We start from the raw sequence: 24167 nt of genomic DNA, 5'->3' as shown, positions 1-24167 counted from the left end.
ATTTTTGTCCCCATAAAAAAAGACAAGTCCCCATGGTGTGACTGTGTGAACTAGGTCCCCACAGCATAAGGAATACCAGGTACAAACACACACACACACACACACACACACACACAGACTTGTTTTAGTGAGGACACATCATAGACATGATACATTCCCTAGCCCCTTACCCGAAAACCAGGTCTTAACCCTGATTAAAGTTGTGGGACCAAGACAAAATGTCCTCACAAAGACATAAATACAAGTACACACACGGAGAGAGACGTGCGATGTGTGCGGGCTTCAAATACGGGAGCAGTAAGGACATCTAGCGGTGTGTTGCTGGAAACACCAGGTGGGTCTCACGTGGATCAACCAATCAAGACTGCAATGATTTAGATCAGAGCTGTTTTTTTGTGAGCGCTTGAGTCATTTATCGCCAGCACGGAACACCGTGAGGGGTTTCTTCAGGTGTGTCCTCATTAGTCTGCAAAGTGAGGACAGACTGTCTCAGAGCAAACACTTCAAATACAAGATTTAACTGAGCTTATTGACAATCTGCCCAGTCTGTGAAATTCGAACCAATCTGCCAATCAATTCTAATATTTCATCATCATCATAATCATCATCATTATTATTATTCAATTAAATTAAATTATCTACATGATCCAATTATTCGTCTGCGCGCACAAACCCAACTGATGTACAAATCATGTCCAGGCTACTAATGATCTGAAACCTGCAGCGCAGTCGGAGCTGCACACACACAGAGAGAGAGAGAGAGAGAGGGAGGGAGAGAGGGAGAGAGAGAGAGAGAGAGAGAGAGAGAGAGAGGGAGGGAGAGAGGGAGAGAGAGAGAGAGAGAGAGAGCCGCTGACTCTGAGTGAAGATGCTCTCGTTCACTGGGAGAGGCTTCATGATCATCACTGCAGGAGCAGAGCGCACAGTCTGCTCATAGATTGATGCCCAGAGACTAAACTTGCTGAAACAACAACATATCTGGATTAAAGCAGACCCTTTTGACCAACACTTGGATTAAAATATACTTTCTTTCTTTTTTTTTTTTAACCGATGGATTTCTATAACGACACTCATGTTTCTCTCGGACACAATAATTCATCAGCACGAGGTAAGTTGAGCAGCCAGCAGCACACACACTTTTCCATCACACACTTTGTGTGAAAGCACCTAAACTTAATTCAGCATTAAAATACCAAAAAATACCAGTATAATAACAGTATAATAAAAAAAAAAGAATCAATTGAATTACTTTCAGTTACTTACACTTCAGGGGATGACAGAGTCACTTGGGTCAGTTAGGTCATTCAGATATTTGTGACATTTGTGTATAAAACGTGTTCAGATCAAATATCTCACATTACATCATTACATAGGATATCTGAAAACACACATGTTTGTGCAGCATTATTTGTGTGGACACTCATAGACATATAATGTTTTCCCTAGCCCCCATCACCCTAACCTTAACCATAAGTGCCTTACCCTAACCCTAAACCAGGTCTTGACCATTAAAAAAAGACACTTTTAAGAGATGACAAAATATGAGAACCAGCCAAAATGTCCTTGCTTCCTTAGGTTTATACATTTTACACACACACACTCTTGCATTTTAAGACTCACCTTGACTTTCATTCATTTGGACAGCCTGACCGAGGCCTTAACCTTAACCTAACCACAATTCAAATATTAGCCCTGAACTTAAAACTAGTCCGTCAGAAATGAGGTTCTGCCTCATTAGGACCTTGAAGTTACAAATACAAGCACACACACGCAGGTATGTAAATTATTTCGCCAACTGTGGATGGAGACAGGGACGTGACAGGTGCTTATTTTAGTGTCTGATAATATACCTGGCTTCATGACAACCCTGTCACACCAGATATGTTACTTCAGTTTTTTTGTTTTTTTTCCATTCACATTGGTCAACACTGAAGGCACCCTTTCATTACTCTCCACACAGTTTTTATTACAAACATCCATCATGCGCTAGTAATTAATCTAACTTTCAAAACTCACAAAAATCTCCCAAACCTACTGCAGAATAAGCTCCGAATAAACTTGTTCCACCGCTGCACAAGGCCTCATTCTACTGTCACTCACAACACACGCACTGACTTAAAAAACACTTATAACAGGGGTCTTGCCCACCTGGTTCCATGTGTTCAAACATAATCAATCCGTTTACTTATCAGATTATAGGCTTCCAGGAGAAATAAGTCCGTCGACTCATGAATTATGTCGATGGGGCCTTGACTTCTTTAATCTGAATTAACTTTAGTGCAACTTTAGGGCTCGATACAAACCGCCTTGGGTGATTCTAAATCTTTCCTACAACCTGAAACACAAATTAAATTGTATACAAGCAGTGGGATTAAACATCCCCATCAAAGTGTTTTACTTTAAATGCGCCTTATATGCTACAGCGTTACACTCTGTTTTTCTTTTTACCAAAAAAAACCCATTATTCACAGTTATTCATATCTCAACTATGTTACGCTCTTATCAGCTCTATAATGCATTTCAATACGGCAACTGCAGAAACACATGACGTGTTTGCCATGATCTTGTTTTGAAGGTGTTTTTTGAAAACACGGTGCATGCGTTTGATTGATGTGATGTGTGTAACAGGTGTGTGTGTGTTTAAACGCACGACACGTCAATCAATCATCTGCTGCGTCAACAGTTCAAAGGGAACATACATGATCGAGACATCGGTGCGGTGACAGAATTCAAATACCTGGAGCCTCATCTCAAATTGAATCACCATGTAAAGACAATAAAAAAACAACCTGAACTGCTTCAAATGAATGCAGGCCACGATCTTCTCCCACATCTCATATTGTGTGACAGCCGGGGCACAAGCAGCTCCTTCTACAATAAAACATAGACTGTAGGTTCATGATAAAATAAAGCTCTGAAAATCCGAGATAAAAAGCCAATTCGCTGGCACTGCCGTCATATACCGCACAAATATAAACTATTGAGATCTGAAAGCTTCATTGACCTCTGCTTTGTTAAATTAATTTTTAATGAGGTAAATTGACCACTCGTAATAGACCGTAGGTGTGAGAGTGTGCGTGAATGGCTGTTTGTGTCCCTGCGATGGACTGGCCATCAGTCCTGGGTGTCGGCTATGTCGGCTGAGATTGGCACAGCACCCCCCGCAACCCTCATGTGGAGCATAAAGCGGTAGAAAATGGATGGATGGATGGACGTGTCAGTAATCTAGCACCAGAGCCACCCTGTGGTTACATCCAAAGACAGCGGACTCACCAGGAGCTTTGTCAATAACAACTGTAAAATATCCCACCACACAACCACAGCTTTCTCCATCAAAAGGAAGTCACATCTGGAATAAAATTCCCTAAAGAAATAGAACTGATAAAAGATTTAAAAACATTCACTTTAAAAAAAGAAAAGGTCAAAAACAAGATTGCACCCACTTTAAATACATATTTATGAGGCCAGACTGTGTGTAAGTGTGTGTGTGCATATTTACATTGTATTAGGTAGATGAGGTATAGGTCTTTGTTTATACACCTGTTTTGTACATGTGATACGTTTTTTATTTCTGAAAAGCCCAGCCAGGGACAGGAGTGTATAATTATAGATTCAGATTCTATATTCAGTAATATAGTGTAAATTCAGGAGCAAATTACTATATACTCTATGTGTACTCTATTTATGTCTACTATGTCTCACTGCGTTGTCCCCGATAAATATAGATGAATTGAATTGAATTGAAAAAGAACCAGTCAACCAATCTTTCAAAAAGTATGGGGAGAAAAGTGGATTTTGAAAAATGTGGTCACTGACAGAAAAAAAGATTTATTGGTTTGGTTCACATATATAATCTCCTGTTCTGAAATTGTGACTTCAGTTTCCCCCAGTGTGAAAAAGAAAAACAATTACGCACAAGTCTATACGTGATTTAATGACTAAATGTTTGCACCTATATCTCCTTCCTGTCTACAGCTGCTGATGGGGCGCCTCACTCCAGTGCTATCCTCCCTGTAATCTTTGGCATCATCTGCTTTCTGGGTATCATCGGCAACTCGATTGTCCTGTACACCATCATGAAGAAAACAAAGTGCCACGCCAAGCAAACTGTTCCGGACATTTTTATCTTAAACCTTTCGATTGTAGATCTCCTGTTTCTCCTTGGGATGCCATTCCTCATCCACCAGTTGCTGGGTAATGGTAGTTGGCACTTTGGAGCCGCGATGTGTACGGTCATCACTGCACTCGACTCCAACAGCCAGATTGTCAGCACTTACATCCTGACTGCAATGACCCTCGACCGTTACTTGGCTACAGTCCATCCCATTCGCTTCAACTACGTCCGCACGCCCTGCGTGGCAGCGGTGGTCATCGTCATGGTGTGGGGTCTGTCCTTCCTTACCATCATCCCAGTGTGGATGTACGCAGGCCTGATGCCTCTTCCAGGCGGCCTGGTGGCCTGTGCGCTCCTCCTGCCTGACCCGGTCAACAACACGTACTGGTTTACTCTTTACCAGTTCTTTTTGGCCTTTGCGATGCCCTTTGTGATAATCTGCCTGGCGTTCTTCAAGATCCTCCAAAACATGTCCACCAGCGTGGCGCCGCTGCCCCCGCGGAGTATGAGGGTTCGAACGAGGAAGGTGACGCGGATGGCGGTGGTCATCTGCTTGGCTTTCTTCATTTGCTGGGCTCCTTACTACATCCTCCAGCTGATCCACCTCGGCGTGCAGAAGCCAAGCCTCGCCTTCTCCTACGCATACAACATAGCCATAAGCATGGGCTACGCTAACAGTTGCATCAACCCATTTATCTATATCATCCTCAGTGACACCTTCAAGAGGCAGTTCCTCCGAGCTGTACATCAAATCAACAGGAAGATTCACGTCAACACGAGCACCACCGATGGCGGCAGTGTGAGCATGCGAATGGTACCTGACGGGGGTCAGCAGGGGCCAGCGCCGCGGGACATGATACCGTCGAATGTGGCCCCACAGTAAATCAAAAATATGCGGCAAAAATGTCTTCTGCTTTCCATTACTCAGTCCATAGTCACTGATTTCCAACACTTGATGGTTTTCAAAGCTTTATGCAGCTTCTTACAGAGCTTCAGTGGTTTAAAAATGCAAAAAAAACACACCTGAGCTCACAGTATGCTAACGTCAAATATCCGTCGTAACATTTCAAGTTAGAAACAACTGCATTTGCATATAGACCCATTCATCTTCTATCCTCCACATGAGGGTCGCGGGTGGCGCTGTGCCTGTGCATGTAGATAAACAAAAAAACAATCTGATAGATTTGCTCAGCTAAACACATCCACATCTTACACTCCAGTGAAAATACTTAGAAAAACTAACCTCTAATGTACCAGCCCACACGGACTCCCAGAATCCCTGCTTTTCATGCAAATGTTGCTGTTTTCTTTGTGCCGTCATTATTTTTTGTCATGATTTAACAGAACTATAGATAAGCAGATGTTTAATGTCCCAGGAGAAAAAAAAAAAGAAATCTTCACTTCATGTTTCACTACAATGTGCTGTGGAAATAAATGATGCAGAATAATTACTGTAAAATACCAAACTATTATCAACAAAGGCATCATGTTTAATATAAGAAGGCTGTCGACGTATCCAGACATATGCAAACATACAAATGCAAAATAACAATAAAAGATCTCTGTATATAGCCATACATATAGTATCGTAAGTAGTTGCCTGCAGCTGAGGCTTCGGCTGTGAACTGTTGTTTAGGGGAAACAAGATGTGAGCTTCGGACAATTAAGAGTTGTTGTAAAAAGGATTTGGCTGTCATTACGTCTTCTTTTTGTTGTTCTTGTGCACCGTGATCGTCGGACCTCTGAAGAAAACAAAGGGCGCATAATGAGATGGTGGTTTCTGTGGTCACAAATTAAAACGAACTGTCACTACATTCAGCAGATGAGAACTCCAGGGCCCTCTGCGTTTTGTTACTCCCGCACGCCATCGTGTCAGATTGCTCCTTTATATGGAGATTTCAATAACCTCTTCAGCGTGGAATAAATATTGGCCACTGGTCAATAGACAAGATGTGAGTTGTGGGCGTCGTTTGGCGCCTGACAAGGCAATCACTTTGTGCATTAGTGTTGATAGTATGTATCACTTATCAATCGAATATAATTTTCACATTTTGTAGCTGTTACAAAGCAGAAGTTATTCATTTAAAAATCTGTTATTTGTTAATTCACTCGCTCACTCACTCTTCTTCATCTCTATCCTTCTCACGGAGACACATGGAGACAACAACCATTCACTCATTCACTCACACCTACAGTCAATGGTGTCCAGATGCAATTCACTCAAACTTTAATTGGCGAGACAAAAGGACACGGAATAGATTTCCGATGTCTTCACATTCTGCTAATTAAACACAAACCTTTATAAATGAATGCCTGCAACGCAATGAATAAGAGGGAAGATTTCCACTGCACACGTCACCTTGCCACGAAAGAGACATTCAGGGGAGAAGACAGACTATGTCTATATGTCTATCCAAAGTTTCAAAGGCAGCCACCACATCCAAAAGAACCCTCACAGACGATGCAGCCCCGGGCACTGATGCACACACTTATATTCTCACATTTGTAAATCTACGCTGATACTGCTGCCCTTTGCGCGTCTTCACGTGAGCCGTGCAGGTGTGCGGCAGCAAGCGTGGGATTGTGTTACAATGTCAGCACAACACAAAGTAGAGCACAGACTGCAACCTGTGCTCTGCTGCGTGGACTGTCAAGAGGAGGAGGCGTTGAGCAGCTCCTTCAACACAAAAGGAAGGATCAACAATAATGCTTAAATATTAAGCATTATTCATGACATGCCAATTCTGTTCCTATACTTTTGCCCACCTAACACGCTGTGTACCGTGTTCCAGTACAAACCAGACTATCTTCTAAGTTGTTTAACATTATCCCAGTGCAAATACTGGATTCTTCTATTCTATTCATCTTTTGATGTTTTACAGGAGGGGACTGTGAATGTTTAAACAGTGGCAATAATGTTTTATTTTGTTCGCAGGCAAAGTGAGGCAAATAAAAACAGTTCTCAAGATAAATCACACTTGACTGACGTCCATTTTCCCCCTAAAACAAATTGAGGCAAGGACTCGTCTGACCACGGAACACATTTCCACCGTCTTTCAGTCCATCGCAGATGAACTTGGGGCCCAAAAGCATTTAAAAATGAATAATATGACTTCCCCGCCCTTTTCCGTGTGATACAGTTTCAGTCTGCATTTCTTAACTCACCCTGGAGTCCATGTGGTAGCATGACAGTTTCAGCACGGAGCTTTCTCTTGTCCCCTGAATGCTTTCATGTCCTCTCTTGAAGTCTGGCGTAAAGCGATGAGCGATGACACGTCCATGTGTGCACAGGTGAAGCGTTTGGTGGACGCTCCTTTTAAACCCAGTCTTGATTCCCTCGCCTGTTACTAATTAACCTGCTGATTGTGGAACCTCCCAGAACCAACTCTCCTGACTTTTAATTTTTTATTTTTGACTGAGTTGCAAGCGTCACATTCCACGTGTCAGTGAAACCACTTCCAATCTTTTCTTTGTACCTGCATCTGTTAAATTAAGGCTCAAGTCATTAACGCTTAGAACACAAAGGTTATAAGAATGTGTCTTATATCCTTTTTTTTCCAGCACAACCTAGACAATCTTTTCTCATTTTCACCAACTATATAAACACTCCTGAGCAAAAAGTACTTAAGGTGTATATATGTATATATATATATAGATATATATGTATATATATCCATATATGTATTATTCCCACAGCAATTTACCATGTGAACCATGCCGTGTGAACACTAAGGGTTAACAAATTATAGATTTTAATTTCTGCATTTTTATAAAGTGCTCCAACCTTTCAGGAAATGGGTGCTGTGGTTTTCTCATGTGTGCATAATATCGGTGAAGTTTCTCCATGATAAGGAAATGTTTCATTCCTGGAAAAATAAAATATCTCAATGTATGTGTAAAACTCTTTTGAGCTGAGACGCGGTTTTCAGAATGAAATTACGCCCGCTTGACTTGATTAAAGTTCTGCTGTTTGCCAGAAAAAAAACAAACTGAGTTGATTATACACAGCAATGCTGACATAAGTCAACCCTCTGTGGCATTAAGAAAAAGTTATGATATACTTTTTTATGTCTTTAAGATCCTTTGTCGTCCCAACTCTAGTGTACCAGTGCTTGTTTGTTCTAATAACTTCTTTCTTCTGTTGTTGTTCGTCTGTCTGTAGTGATAGTTGTGAAAATGGACTGCTTGAAAAAGAAATCAATGTATAATGTCAAATAAATGTGTTTGTTTTTTTTGTTTTTTTTAAAAAAACAACAACAAAACGAGTGCATTTGTTCATGTCTATTGATTTCCCTCATTCATTTATTTGACAGATAGATAGATAGATAGATAGATAGATAGATAGATAGATAGATAGATAGACATATAGATAGATAGATAGATAGATAGATAGATAGATAGATAGACATATATATATAGATAGATAGATAGATAGATAGATAGATAGACATATATATAGATAGATAGATAGACATATATATAGATAGATAGATAGATAGATAGATAGATAGATAGATAGATAGACATATAGATAGATAGATAGATAGATAGATAGATAGACATATATATATATATAGATAGATAGATAGATAGATAGATAGATAGACATATATATAGATAGATAGATAGATAGATAGATAGATAGATAGATAGATACTGGCCACAGAACATTTAGGCATTAAGTGGTCGTGTAAGTCCTCACTTGTCAAACGGTCACTTTTCCCGTGCGTGAAGAATAATTTCATCTTTTCTCTACATTTATTAGACCCTTTGCAAATGTGCACTGAAACGATAAGTGAACCTGAAGTGAATGAAACTAATGAAAGAGAACCAGTCACCAGAACAACCAGCGCTCTAATTACTCAGAGGTGCAGCTTACACAAGTGTGCGTTTTTTCACAAAAAGGATAAATGGGTTTCCTTGGTGACGGCTGTGAGTTTGTGACAAGTGCATGGTCACATTTTTTTTTTTTTTAAGTTTTCAACTCTCAAGAAACACACCGTCATATGTTAAAATGTTGTGTAAATTCTGGACGTTGCTTTCAACTAGCGATGGACCAGCTGCATTTATTTTTGGTCTCTTTTTTCTGTCACCTCAATTTATGGAGTAAAGGAACAAATTGATTTGAATTACTCTACAGCAGGGGTCACCAACCTTTTTGAGACCGAGAGCTACCTGAAGGTTAGAGAATAATATGGAGGGCTACCATATTAACATTTTATGCAGTTTACCATTTAAATGATAAATATTATGCATTCAATTGCATACACATTAATTCCAGTGCTTACTCCTAATGATTATCACAGTTTTTATAAACAATATCAAGGACATTTTACTCAGTGATCATATGGATACATACAAGTGAGGTGAAGTGAAATGAGCCCGCGGGCACCTGGTAGCCCGCGGGCACCACGTTGGTGACCACTGCTCTACAGCATGACTCGTGTCCCCCTGGTGAAAGGTTCACCGCAGCATTACGGATTCCTTCCTTCAGAGCAGTTCACATTTTGAGTTTTTCTCAAATCTTTTCTTGTGTTGCAAAACAGGAATGAAATAAATGGTTTACTGCTGTGAATCAAACAAAAAAAAAGGTGATAGCCTGTGCTGCACCTGCCAAAGCCACTGACATTTCAAATGACAGCTGGCTGCCATGACCAAGAGATATCCTCTCTCTGGACTTTGTTTCTGGCCCATAAACATTCAAGCCACAGCGTAAAGCGCTGATCATACACATCACTCATCACTGCTGGCTGCTTTGGAGAACTGAGGCGAAACATAACCAAGTGAAACACCAAGGAGGCGAAAACCTAGTGATGACAATTTTAATTATTTGACTTTATCGCTCAGCAAGAGAGCATCCACATGGCTCCTCACTGTGACTCACGTTGGTCCATGTTGATCCTGCTGAAATGTGGAATTTGAATATCTAAACTAAACTGAACAACAATAAAAACTGAGGTCCTACTCATTGGTACAAAATCCGCACTCACACTCTGACCATCGGTAACTCCACTGTCCCTCGTTCCCCTCGGGTAAAGAGTCTGGGCGTCGTCCTTCACTTCTCCACGTCAATGAAAACACTCGGTCTGCTTACTACCACCTCACACCTACACCCCACAGCACCGCCATCCTCGTCCATGCACCGGTAACATCCCGTCTGCATTACTGCAACTCTTTCCTGTTTGGTTTTCCCGCACAAATCCCTCCAAAAACTCCGACTGGTCCAAAACTCAGCAGAATCTCCTCCTCCATAGGGCACATCCCCCTCCCGTCCTCCAACAACTTCACTGGCTCCCTGTCACATACTCAATCCAATCATTGTATTGATTGAAGCCCCGGGAAATGTGAAGTATACAAATCCAACTAAATTACAAGTGAAACACAGTCACGATCACAATTGAATGTGGCACGGTTGTTGGTGCGAGACACACTCTGGGATTTACAGGCTCAACAATCTACAGGGAACGGTGCGAGAAAGACAAATGATCCAGTTAGCAGCAGGTTTTTAATGTTTTTAATTAAGGTGATGATTGATGATAGAGAGACAACCTTGAAGCAGACGGGCTACAGCAGCAGAAGATCCCACTGGGTCACCCTCGTGCCATTATATAAGGTCTCCCGTGTGGCAAATACAATTGGCAGTGAATGCATGCTTTCCTTACATACACAATTTTATAATACACAATTAGATTTGAGGTAAACCTCAGCAGTGGGAATTAGGATTCGTGGAAGAGTTGGTTTGGAAGGATCAGAGGGAGGAGTGAACAACGGAGTAATAGGTTTGGGTTTGTTCCTTCCTGAATGTAATCAGCCTCATACCTGGGGGGGGGGGGGGGGACTCTTTCTGTAGCGTGAAATAAATAATGAAATGTTGGGGTTTTCATCCGGAAGAGAAAATAACACAAAGCCCCTGAGTCACTTGTGGAAGATTTATGCGCTCATGAAGTGATGCTGAGCAAGAACTAGACCGAATGAAAAAAAAAAAAAACTGGTTTGCCAAAAAAAATAGTTTTGTTTATCTGGTGGAAGTTGTTGTTCCACACAAAGTCAGCGGAACATTGGTCAAGAAAATCCTCCTTCTATGCACCTGCTACACATCAGTGGAGGCTGGCATCGGCGACTTTAATCAGCATTCCTGCGATTCTGAGTGATCCTGTTTCTCAAGGTCTGTATATGACACACACACACACACACACACACAGAGAGAGAAGATAAGTTTGGTGCACATGTGCTCTCGTCTTTAGCTCTTTCTAAAGGGGATTTCTCAGGCGCACTTGTCAAACTGAGGGCAATGAGATTTCTTTGTCTTCATACAATGTCATTTTCATGAAGGTAACACTTAGTTAACAATAGTTTTTCCAGTCTCTTATACATACCATAAACTGGTCCAGCAGCACGGAACACGTTTTGTGACATGCTTTGCTGTGAGTTTTGCTCAGTATAATTGTTTTCCAGCGCCCACACACACACACACACACACACACACACACACACAGACACACACACACACACGCACGCACACACACACACACACACACACACGCGCACACACACACACACACAAGCTCTAAAATATTTGTTTGTCAAGTTTATTCCATTCGTTTAAGAAATTAAACACATACAACCAAACGTTGGAGATGGAGATAACAATACCAAAAGTATAACATCTGTGCCAGAGCACAATACACCCATTTTAAATAATTTAGACCAAAAAAGACAAGAAAAATACAAAGAATACATGGAAATATAACCATGAATGATGATGATGTCATATTTTTTATTTTTTAAACACTGTAATTGACTGTGATCCCTTTGTTCCATGCAAACTCTCCTCACAGTGATACTTCCATCCATCAAACTGGTTCTGATTCTTGTTTTATTTTTTATTTATTTATTTTAAAGATCTCTGTTCCCTTCAGATTTTTGCAGCTATTTCCATTTGACAAATAAGGGATTTGTTGGATCCCTGTATCGATGAATGAGTCTAATGGCCTTCTTCTGTAATCAAAAAATAAATAAATAAATAATAACATTTCACCTGTTCCATACAGCGACCCTTGCAGCACACCGCCTCAGACAGGATGTTATTAGGAGGAGTGATGATTGTGTCGCTAATATGTGCGCCAGAAATTGCAGCACAAGATGGAAATCTATTTACTGCGGAGACTTATTAGATTGTGAACCTTGAGATGACTTTGTTTGACAGGAACCAGCTATTTGTGCGCCTCAGATAAGCCAGTGCTCCCTTTTACCAACTATTGTTACACGATTAAGATGATTCATGGACATTTCAGTCTCTGCTGTCAGGATCGTGAAAGCGAAAACTATATTTTCCTTCAATTAAAATCATTTGGTATTTTAAGATGAGATTTATTTCGGTGTGATTTATGCTGTGGATTTAATTTTGGAGGGCCAATTAAATGGATGGGGTTTTAAAAAAAAAAGAAGTTGAATCAGGAACTATTTTGGGTGGCACCTGTTGTTTTGCAGTGGGCAGAGTGTAGAGCTGCAACTAACAATTATTTTCACAATCGATTAATCTGTCGATTTTTTTCTCGATGAATCGTTTGGTCCATAAAATATCAGAAATGTGGATCGGTGTTCGTCAAACCTGGAAATGATGACGTTCTCAAATGTCAATATGATTCACTTTTAATGACTTCTTTGTTATCCAGAGCAAAGAAATGAAGAAAATATTCACATTTAAGAAGCTTAAACAATCAGAAATCTGGTTTTAATCATGAAAAAAACTTCAAACTGATTATAGTTGTCGATTCATTTACAACAATCGATGAATCGATGAATTGTTTCATCTCTAGTGGAGTGATATGGAAAAAAGGTGATCGCATGTAGTGTGCTTTTTCTCTCCCTGTGTGTTTATTCTGTGCCCACAGTCCTCGTAACAGAAGCACATCATTTCTAAATAATAAAAAAAGAGCCATTTTCGTCCCCCTCTCCACTCAAATACATTTTATCTGGAGCCGTAAAAACCATTTAATCCACAAAATGAAGATAATATTACATGTTAGGTTTTTTAAACAGATGTATTATAAATAAAATAATGATAGTTTGTTGTATTAACTGTTGATGTTTCATTGCTGTTTTAAGCCGACCTTTTATAAAGTGGAAAAAACAAAATACAATAATAAAACTTATGCAGACCTATAGTCCTTCCATTGTTTGTGGAAATTAATGAAATAAATAAAGCAATATCTGGATTTCATGTCGTTCATGCTTGAGAAAACCTTCCGGGAATTACAGGATTACAGTATGTTGGGTGAATATACACACCAATGAACTCTGAGCCAGTTAAGGTGGAACAACGTGTGCACCTTACAAAGCACATTGTTCAAATCTGATCCAGATCAGTTTGTTTGGTTTGTTTAGTTTCCCATTAACCTCTGAAGTGCCTCTGAAACATCATCATCACGATAAATACCGTTTTGTTACCATGTAGCATCATCGACAACAGCAGACGATGACACATTGGTGAGGCCACTCGATATTAAAGTGGGAAATAGATGAAGATGTTGATCCCCTGTACGGGGAAATGAAGGAACTAAAGCTGTTGAAGCGAATCGTGGAGTGAGATTTAGCTCTCATGTCTGATTTGAACATTGAAATTGACAATGTGTCCACACAGCGCTGAAAAAAAATCTGATCTGAGTAATAGGAAAAAATCATTCATGAGTCACCTCAGCCTCTATTAATGTATTGTTTGTATGTATTGGAATTGAGACACTGGCCTATTATTTGTTGATAGATGTCGTAAATGACGGGAGAAAAAAAGACGACGAAGAAGAAGAGAAATAGCACGTTGATTCAAAGATAAACACACACATGCTGCAGGTATCACCCATCCCCCCCCCACCTGCACTGAGCCCATACCCTCAACCTCATCACCTCCATCATCCTTGACTATTGCATCCTCTGAGACCTTTGCCACTCGGGCTTAATCCTCTGCTTCTGCGGAGAAAGAGAGTGAAACTCCCAGGGATCAGGGCTCTCTTAAGCCTTCAGGGCTGGCAGTGACATTTCTAATATATTCATTTGTCAACATTATACAAAAGCCGCTGCAGCTGAAGAGGGACCAAGTGGTCGATGCAGAAACATGTTCCTCCACACTGAGTGGACAGCAGCACTCAAGAGGTTCTCAGGGAAAATGTATACGTATTGTGCCGTAGCATCAGGTGCACTAAGCTTCCACCTTTTTTCCGCCTCCATGATTCCTCGTGAGTCTCTGTGTCCTCATTTGGAAGAAAAGTGAGAGCGCAGTTATTTAAATCGTGACCTTGTTCAGGGGTTGCTGTCTTAGCAAAAAAAAAATCAAATCAAAGTCAAAGTAAACAGGTGCGGCTTTGCTGAAAACGCAGCTTTAACTGGGCTGCGAATAATGATCATATCTGAACCACCGAGGGATTAAACCTGTTGAATCCTTCTTGACAGCTGACAGCGCCAAGCCGCACTCTCAGTGGGACTCTTAACTTTTTTTGTTTCGTTTTCTCTTCTTTTTAGTCACACTATCTGCCCTCATGAAATTGAGTAAAAACACTCTTAACACGCCGACTGCATAATATATCCCGAAGAACAGGGCGAGACAGTGAAACCCTGAGCAGAAACAAAGGCGGGTCCGGTCTGCTCTTTATCGTCTTGATACACACAAGCAGCTAAATGGGATCAAAGACATTAAAACGTCTGTGAATGTTCTCAGTCGTCCATGTTCAGGAGTTAGCCGAAGTTGAAGGCATTTCATCTTCCATCCAAGAGGCTTCTTCAGCTCTGACTAGAACAAATCCAGACTAGAGAGAAACCTGGGCGGATCGTGGCCCCCTCTGACCCGGTTTCAGGTTATTCAAGGTGTAAAGGAAAAGTTGTGAGGGTCGCCTGAGAGACACAGTCTGCTATTGTGCGAGTTTGTGATTATTTTAGCGAAACAGCTCACTGCTCTGCATGTTTCACACCTGCCGCACATCAGGGCATAATTGGCCACATTCCAGTCCAGATGTGGCCCCTCCGACAATCTGGTGCGTGTCTCTTCTGCTTTTAGGCTGATTGGAACAGACTATCTGGCCAAATTATCCTGTAGCGCGAGTGGTTATCAGGCATGATTTTAACCTTTCTGTAATTACGTGACGCTTGGTGATGCAGGAAGCCGGCATCAGCGTCTTTGTCACCAGAGAGGAGAGAGTTAGAGAAACACCTGTACATAGTTTCCATTTTTTGGCCTGTTTTTGCACATTGAGACAAGTTTTAAATATGTGTTATGTTGTTCACTGGTGTACACCAACAGTGTTTTTGTTGTTCTTAGTTTTAAATGATTAATACACTATTTTAACATGCAGTGAATTGTAAATAACTGCCACATATTGAAAGTTATTCTGGAAAAATGAACAAAAGCACATTTTCTGCCATCAGAGTCTTCCTGATTTCAGTATTAAACATGTTTGATATTTACGACTGAAGCGTGATTGGTGGCGTAATCAGAATGAGAGCGAGTTGACCGTCAAATGGATAGTGTTTAGAACCGTAACTTCTACAAGATGATTCCATCTTCTCAGCCATTCCTTCTTCCACAGTTGTTTTTACTCAGCACACACAGCAGCTAGTAACTGGCAACGCTGTCAGTCTGTTCATTTTCTGAAGTCACGTTAAATCAAATCCCTGGAATCTCCTCCAGGAGCAGGGAAACATCTAAACATGCAGGGCAGTGGGTGCCGAGGACCAGGAATAAGAATCTCTGTCCAACTCCTGTGTTTTGTGATGTTTTTTCCCAGATAAGCAGAGATGGCTTATTTCACTAGTCTGTCCAGCCATCTGTGTTCTCTGGCCAGAATGCCTCCATGATCATCAAAAGTGTCCCTGTCCTTCAGATACAGGTGGACAGTTGAGTCCCCGTGCCCAGATGAGCTGGCTCTTGATGGCATTGATGCATAGCACTATAAACATCTGATATAACAAATCAGATTCTTCAGCCAAATCTGTGTGGGCACAAAAGTACCCGCTAAAATATTCGCACATCCACCAAATGTCGTGCATGGAAAAAAGTGGCTCATTACTTTTTTTGTGTGAACTGTGAAAAAGAGAAAATAAGGAAGAAAAACAAAGAATGTCTTCAACAATGCATGAAAATAAAAAAATAAAAATAAAATATGCAGACACAAACACACAGTACCCGGGCCATCATTACAAATAGCGTCTATTTGTTTTGTCATATTGAAAAAAAAATATAAATAAAATATATATCTATGCAGAAGACAGTTCAGGCAGAAATGAAAGTGTAGTTAAACACCTTAATGCTTTTCCTTATATCAGGACACACCACAGGTCAGCGTCAATGCCAATAACCTCATTTATTCACTCATTCAACACAAACATAGAACTATTTTTTTATATATAAAATGTAGAAAAATTTCATATAAAACATCTCCAACTCACATTTCACAAAAAAAAAAGCTCATGTCAACACAGAATAAACATTCTGTAGATTAAGTCATGGAAAGAAAACAAACAAACCTTTAAATGTATAATGCAATACAGACTTTGTGTCCCAATTTAAACTTTGTGTCCTATTATAATTGATCTCTCAGATATATTATCATCTACAGAACGAAACCAAACACGTGTGAATTTAATGAAAACAGTCAGAATTGACTAGCATTTATAATAAATTGTGTACGAGCATCTTTATTTCCCCTCCTCGTCTTCTCAAAAATAGCCAAGCTTTCCTTTTTCCTTTCTCTCATTTAAAAACAGAGTTTTCTCTGTGATTCTTTTGACAGCAGCGTTAAAGAAAATTGTACAAAGACCAACAACAGTAAGCAACACATTCAACTATTATTGCTTAGGCTTAAAATGGACTGGATAATGCAAGTGTTGTTTAAGTAAATGTGGTGTGTATTTGTGCAAAGTTTGTCTAAGTTCTCTCTCTCTCTCTCTCTCTCTATATATATATATACATATATATATATATATATATATATATATGTATATCTTTTTCTATACACTGCAGCAGTGCACAGTATAGACCAAAGCTATATCAACAGCTTGCAGCAAGATTATTTAATATGACGAGGGGAAAAACACTGGCTTAATGTATAAACTAATAATAACAACGTTCCTCTGCAGTGACTCAAGGTGCACAACTGTCTGGGTCTGAAGTTAAGGAAAGTTTATTATGAAGTTTAGGGAAGGAAATTAGTCCCCTATCCAAAATACCTTGAAACAAACAAATAGCTCCTAAAACATTCCACTTTTTTTGTTTCACAGACTTGGAACTGTGGTGCGGTACAGTGTCATTGTTTATTTTGAAAAAAGAAAGCAGCAGTTTGTTTTCGTGACATAAAAAAAAGAAAGAAAATATAGACGATTTCAGTGTTCATAATTAAAATGAAACTGTACATCGTGAGAAACACACTGTTTTATAGAAAACTGCCCTTCATGATGAACTCCCCAAACCCCTCAGAAAAGACATGAGTATGCATTTCAAGTGCAACTTCATTCTAGTTGCTACTCACTATTACCGGCGAGTGAGAGCACGTCGACATATTTTGCCGTACCTTGAATTTTTCCAATGATGAGAATCAATGTTTCCTGCTTGAGACAGATAATAAGAGAGAGGAAACACTTTGTTAAATCCATTTGCAAATGATTAGCTACGGGATACATAACATTCCCATCACGTTTCCCTGATCAAACCTAGGGTCATACATGTGTTCAGTCTAAGTGGGAATGATGGGATGTCTCTGTCATACACAGCATTCAATTATGGCTACAACAGGCGATAACAGCTGGCCTATTATCCTGCTGAAGAACAATCAGAATGTGATGCAGACCTGTGACGAGGGTATCACCCATTTCCATTAATGGAGTGAACGGGGACATGATGACAGGGGAAATGAAATTACCTTCTCGGCCGTCCTCCACCAGTTACGTAAGTGGCCTTGATGGAAGTGCCTCACCTCCACCTACGACTCTCGCTGAAGCTGCAAATGAGCGCGACGAGTGAAGTCGTGTCATTCAGCTCAGCATTTTTCTTACAAGTAACGTTTTGATTATGAAGCGCAATGACACGAAGCTGCACAGTAAAAGATGGAGGAAAACCGAAATAAAACAATCAAGAAACAGGTTTGTTTCTGTCCCCATAGCATAGCATAGCATAGCATAGCATCCAAAAATATAAACACCATTAATGTTCGATATAACACTTTAAGCTGCGGAAAAAGACACGACGTGCACAGCACAACCTTCATAACACCGGATTCACAGGGGACCTGCTAAGTTTGTGTGTGTGGGATTTAAAAGTGCCTGAATGAAAAGAAATGGTATATTTAAACAGCTGCTTTAATTAAAGATGTTTGGAGGTGAGCGATATTCCAGAGTCATCCAGCGCCGACAAACAATGAGCAAACGGCAGTTGTTACAGACAACACTCAACGGCTTCCTGTGAGCGAGACTGCCGTGACACTGACCCTGTCCTGTGCATTTCCGTCACTTCTTGGCACACTTCACGGTTATTACACTCATGAGTGTCTACAGCTTCCAGTAAATAGGAAAAACGTATCGATTGTGAAGTATTGTGCTTTGCCTTTATTTAGGCATTTTAAACCTCTCATAGATTTGGTTGTTCACACTGGGAATGATTAAAGGAGAAAACCTGTTTTGTTAAACGTGACTACTTTTATAATGTGGTGTAAAAAGAGTGTAGCCCCAAGTAATCAGCGACAAATCCAAAAAGAACAACGTGGAATAATATTATGGAAATGCATTTCGAGTTCAGGGAAAAGCTCAACACTCCCTCGCTGCGCTAATAATGGTCACCTCTTCCATTTAACCCACGGCCAAATGCATTTCCTTAGCAGACAGTTCTGTAAAGTACAGGTACCAAACACAAGATAAAACCGAAATGAAATGAATTTAATAATCTCAGGGTGGATATTCAACTGATATTATGCTTCTGTTGATATGAATTCTTAATATTATGAAAGACGTATGTACTTTTCCTTGTTTGCCTCTGCTGCAGTGAGGTGAGTTAGGCTATAGAAGACCACTGCTGCCTGCAGAGTTGTTTAATTTTTCCCCTGTGATAACCACTTACTGCAGTATGAGTCACATGGATTCAAACCCATTCTGTACTCTACATACATATTAAACAGGAGATCAATTAGAAATAACTGATGTTAATCAGGAACAGCAGCCTCACCGCTCCAAACAAGTGGCCACATGCCATTTCTTTTATAGATTAACTTAGCGTGTCCTTGTTACAAGCAAAATGAAAGGAATTTCAAATAAATTGATAAGAAAAATCTCTTGTTTGTATGCGGAGTTGCGTGTACGTGCGTGTTTATGTTTAAGGGCTTTTGTGCTTCTAGTGCTAAAAGACATATAAACTCATTGGTCTAACTGCATATTAGATTTTATCAGGCACTTGTTTTAAGTGATTTAAAAAAAAGGAAAAACAATAAACAGCGATGGACTCCGTCTGACATTAGACAGTCGAGTCACATCGTTTTATTCTGCTCTCTGTGTTCCAGCTAAAGGTGCAAATCACTTGAGCCAGTTCATTTTCTGGCAGCAAAAGGCATTTCACTGTGAATTTAGCACTATTGCTTTTGATCTTGGAGACAAGATGTTATTCCCTATATGTATATATCAGAAAAGGCTGTGTGTTAAAGATCTCTGTCAGAAGCTCGACTCGGGGACTGTCCTTTTGCGTCCCAGCGAAGTTGTGCTGTATCGAGTCCTCTGCAGCGTGCCGTACGACGGCTTGTCGGCCGTCAGGCTGCGTGCCGCCGCGCCGTTGCGATGCAGAGACGCCGTCCTGTGCATACTCGGCTCCGCCTTGGTCGGAATATTGGAGGAACTTTGTGAGCGTTTGATGTCGGCTGCCGAGCGTCCAACCTTCCCGTTTGCCAGCTCGTAACCCAGATGGCCAGTATATATTCCTCCTTCCACGCCAGTTCTGCCACCCGCTGCTCCGTTTGACAGTGATAGCCTTGACGATGTCCTTCTTCCTCCGTCCTCATCTCCTCCTCTTCCCGACTCACCGTCCCTGGACTTCCTCGAGTCCCTGTCCTTTTTCAGAAAGTTACCTTTGAAGAAAGAGAGCAATCCCTCGTGGCTCTTCGGCACGTCTCCTCTCTTGGTTTTAGGGTTTGCTTCATTTGCAGTGGGATGTTCCCTGTCAGGCCTGTCTCCCCTTTGTCTTCTCAGAGTCCCATCATTAAGACTTGGGGTACTGTAACTGGGCTGAACTCCAGCACTCAAACTTCTTTTTGTATCAGTATCTTGGGAAGCATAAGAAGAGCTCTGCTTTTTGGCATCCTTCCTCCTGGTGAGGGTGTTACTGCTAGAGCTGTTGCTGATATTGGAGGTGCCCTCATCTCTTTTCTGGCCTCCCCTGCTGCGTCTCAGACTGGATGTCTTGTCTGATGGTCTCCTCTGTCCTTCTGGGACCTGTGGAGACTCTGTCAGCAGCTCATCTCTTGCTTTAACAGACTGGGCAGTGCCTGCAGCATTGCCTACAGCAGCTTCCTTTGTGCTGCGGGGTTCACTCATCAGTGTTACTATTGGGTCCTTTGTGCACCGAGGCCGGCGGCCAGATTCCAAGTACTGCACTAGCTCCACTGGGGCTGGATCCTGAACTGGTTGGGGCACCGAGTCAGGTTTGCGTCTGTCCTTGGAACCAAACGACCAGCGCAAAGGAAGGACTTTGCTCAGCGCATCTTTGGTCTTGCTCGGGGCTCTCATGCTCACGCTTCGTCCCTGAAGACCCCTGATAAAGTGCCTGCTCTCGATACCCCCTGGAAAATATGTATTGAAACAGTTTAAACACATGACCATGAGACACTGAATTAATCTTAGAGATTCAGTGCATCACATTTAGGAGAGTAGAAATGGAAAATACTGCCATGAAGTATGTTTCTCCAAAGGAACAGACATTTTAAGATAACATTCTTTAGATTTTAGGATTTGAAAGGACAAATCAGCTAGAGTGTGTGTTTTGTGACTTGAAGCAAAGGTTTACTATGCAAATTAACATCCTTTCTGGTAAACAAAGGCCACCTTATTTCCCTGAAGCACTTGGGGAAAGGAGGAGTTTATTATAGTCTCACCATGAGCTGTCACTAATTCTTACACTCTGGACCTTTAAAATAAACCATAGAAGAGGAACTGGGGCAAAACCTGGAAGCGCTCTCTCACCCTTTTCCTCTGTCAAACAATCATCGAGGAAGACGGGAGATTCTGGAGAGTCGGGAATGGAAGATGGGCAGGTGATGGAGGATCGAGACACCAGACTGCCTCGCTTACTGTCCACTGTGAGCCGGATGAGCCAGTGGTCTGACACTGATGAACTGGTAGAGCCTGTGAGACACACAGAGAATACACACATAAAAACACAAGAGACGTGGTAAATCAAAAATGGGGCGCTCTGACGGCTAAACTAAATCAATTATTTTCACCCACGAGCACACAACCAGACAGCTTCTCTACTTCTATTACCAGATTGTTGAAGCGGTAAATAGAATTTAACAGAAACATATGAAACATTCAAAGTTTTCTGTACATGTTCTGAAATGAGTGCAAAATGTATCAGACATAAATGTACACATGGTGCAGATTGACTTCTGTTAAGTTAGATTAATGGATTACGTCTAGATGCAACATCAAAGTTGATGTTTCACCTTTATTACCACATAACACAACTGCTATGACATTATTCAAAGCCAGATGACCTCAGTGGTGCATGTTAATAGAACCACAAAGAATGGGCATAATATTGTCCCTACCCACAGAGCAGCAACAACATAATTGGGGAGAAAAGAGGAAAATTGTTATTCAGGTTCTTCAAAATCTAGATAACTAGCCAATTTGGTCCACACAGACATTCAACAAAGCTAAAACTAAACAAAAAGATAATGTCCCATTTAAGACATCTGCTGTTTTCATTTCTTCAATGAGACATTTGTTATTTTGGAGGTAAAATAAAAGAGCTGTTGGCAAAGAAAGATGGGAAACTAATCGCCATAGTAGAGCGTCTCTTTTACGTTACTCACACTGGAGTTCTATCACATATCATTCACATTCATTCATATGAGTCTCACCCAAGGACACGTCAACACGTAGCCTAGACCCAGGGATTAAACCCGCTCACATTTGTTTTGAAAAGGAACTGCTGATTCGCAGCTGTTCCACAGTGAGTCGGTGTTTGTTGGTGGTTGTTTTTCCCCAGGACTGACTGACTGACTGACTGACTGGTGCGGAATAAACATCAGTCGACTCCACATGCTGCTCGCCATAGAGTTGAATCACATGCATTTTAAAGTGGGTCTAATAAGGTCAAGATGGTTACAAGCATCAACAGAGAGCTGCTGCAGTTAAACACATCATTCATAACACAGAGGAACAAACAGTCAATATTCGCTCCAGTGTGTGTTACAAACATCACCAGGGAAAATTCAGCAAAAACACACGGAAAACTTTAAGAAATACCTGACAGCAGTGTGTGGCAGTATATCCACATACATTTCACTATAATATGGTTGTCAGGCATTTGGATTATTGCTCTGTAGAGGAAAGGAGCTATAGTTCCTTTATCATGTTAATAAAGGCTGACGATACTTTAATGATAAGAGGCATTCTGACATTTCCAGTATCCACACTGTGATGTTATCCTCTGAGCAGTAGCATAGAATAATGTCTTTGTTTCATTTGCACACAAACACAACTGCTATAAGAGTTCCGAGATAACCTTAGTTGCAGTAGTATATTATTATCTTTTTAAACATTTTTATCAAACAATCTCTGCTGCTGCTTATATATAAATGACATGGTAGTACTATAAACATGTCATAACTGTTGTCTACACTAGATATTATAGTTGTATTTCTGCTCCTGGTCTCTCTCTTCTGTCTCTATATCACCTCCCTCTTGTCCTTTCTCTCCCCCTTCCTCTCCTCTGTCCCCCATTTTTCCTTTTACCCCAACTGGTCGAGGCAGATGGCCGCACATGTTTGAGTCTGGTTCTGTGAGAGTTATTTTCCTCTCCACTGATGCCTAGTGCTTGCTCCTTGTGTGAACTGTACAGTGCTACACAATACTGTGACACCTGTTCCTCCTCCTCCTCCTCACTAACTCTGTAGCCAACCCACCGACTCTATTTTACTTAAACCATATGACCTGCCTACTCAGGCACTCTCTTCCTCACTGCAGCCGCATGATCGGTACACAGAGACACAGTCATCCGAGCGCCCTGCAGTAGTGCGAGTGATGGACGTAGGTCATCGGTGGAGCGTTTGTAGAAACGGATAATTGAAGCTCTCCTTCTCTCTCGTCTCTCTAGAGATTTAAAGGATTAGTCAACCCTTCACACAGAAGAACATCTCATAAATGTTGCATTTATAAATAAACCAGTGCCTAGTATCAGGTAGAGACAATCACATAGTATAACTGGCGAGAGGCTGGGGCCGGTGTAAATGCACCACTCTGAACACACACCGTCTGAGGCAGAATGAAGTTTAAGAGCGTGGAGGGACACCTGCATTGGTACTGCCTAAATCGTGTCTGTATCACCTGTAAGAAAACATTATCATAATGAACCTGGTGTGGAATTAGATTTGTGTCGATATTTTCAAACAACACTTTTTAAGAAGCAAATGAAATATCGATTTGATCATTCTTAAATATTGCATTTTATTGTTTGAAAATACACACATTTTTTCAGCTTTCTAAAGCTCAGAATGGTCAGAATTGCAAACAAAAAAAACCTGGCGCAAAGAACAGATCAGGGAGTGCAAAGAACAGGTGTATTTTCAAACAATAAAATACAATATTTTTGAATGATTGAATCGATATTTTGATTGCTTCTTCAAGTGTTGTTTTCAAAAATCTAATTGCATGGGTTGGCAAGTAACAGAACAGGTAGGTCGTTGAATTAATCCATTTTTTTAAGAATGATATTACTGGTTGTGTTAACAGCAGTGTGTGGGCTACAGAGACAACTTTATTTAGTGATGACAATCCCGACGTGCAGAGGATTTTAAACAAATGAGATAAA

The 24167-nt window shown here is 40.8% G+C and overlaps 2 protein-coding genes across 2 annotated transcripts in view; one reads left to right on the top strand and one right to left on the bottom strand.

The window, feature by feature from the left end:
* Positions 1-850: 850 nt before the first annotated feature.
* Positions 851-5041, top strand: mchr1a (melanin-concentrating hormone receptor 1a). Its single transcript, XM_058641088.1, has 2 exons — positions 851-1108; positions 3976-5041. The coding sequence occupies exons 1-2, from the start codon at positions 1051-1053 to the stop codon at positions 4995-4997; spliced, it is 1080 nt and encodes a 359-aa protein (XP_058497071.1). The 5' UTR covers positions 851-1050; the 3' UTR covers positions 4998-5041.
* An 11403-nt stretch (positions 5042-16444) lies between these two features.
* usp43a (ubiquitin specific peptidase 43a) overlaps positions 16445-24167 on the bottom strand; it is a 103739-nt gene continuing 96016 nt past the window's right edge. The window contains exons 15-16 of the mRNA XM_058640595.1: positions 21314-21475; positions 16445-20913 (exon numbers count right to left, since the gene is read on the bottom strand). Of these exons, the coding sequence (XP_058496578.1) occupies positions 19793-20913; positions 21314-21475 (1283 nt within the window). The 3' untranslated portion in view covers positions 16445-19792. The remainder of the gene's footprint in view (positions 20914-21313; positions 21476-24167) is intronic.

The sequence above is a fragment of the Solea solea genome, chromosome 10 (genome assembly GCF_958295425.1).
Source record: "Solea solea chromosome 10, fSolSol10.1, whole genome shotgun sequence".
In the NCBI taxonomy this organism is placed as follows: domain Eukaryota; kingdom Metazoa; phylum Chordata; class Actinopteri; order Pleuronectiformes; family Soleidae; genus Solea; species Solea solea.
The sequence above is the reverse complement of the archived record's forward strand: the minus strand, read 5'-3'. Positions and strand labels throughout refer to the sequence as shown.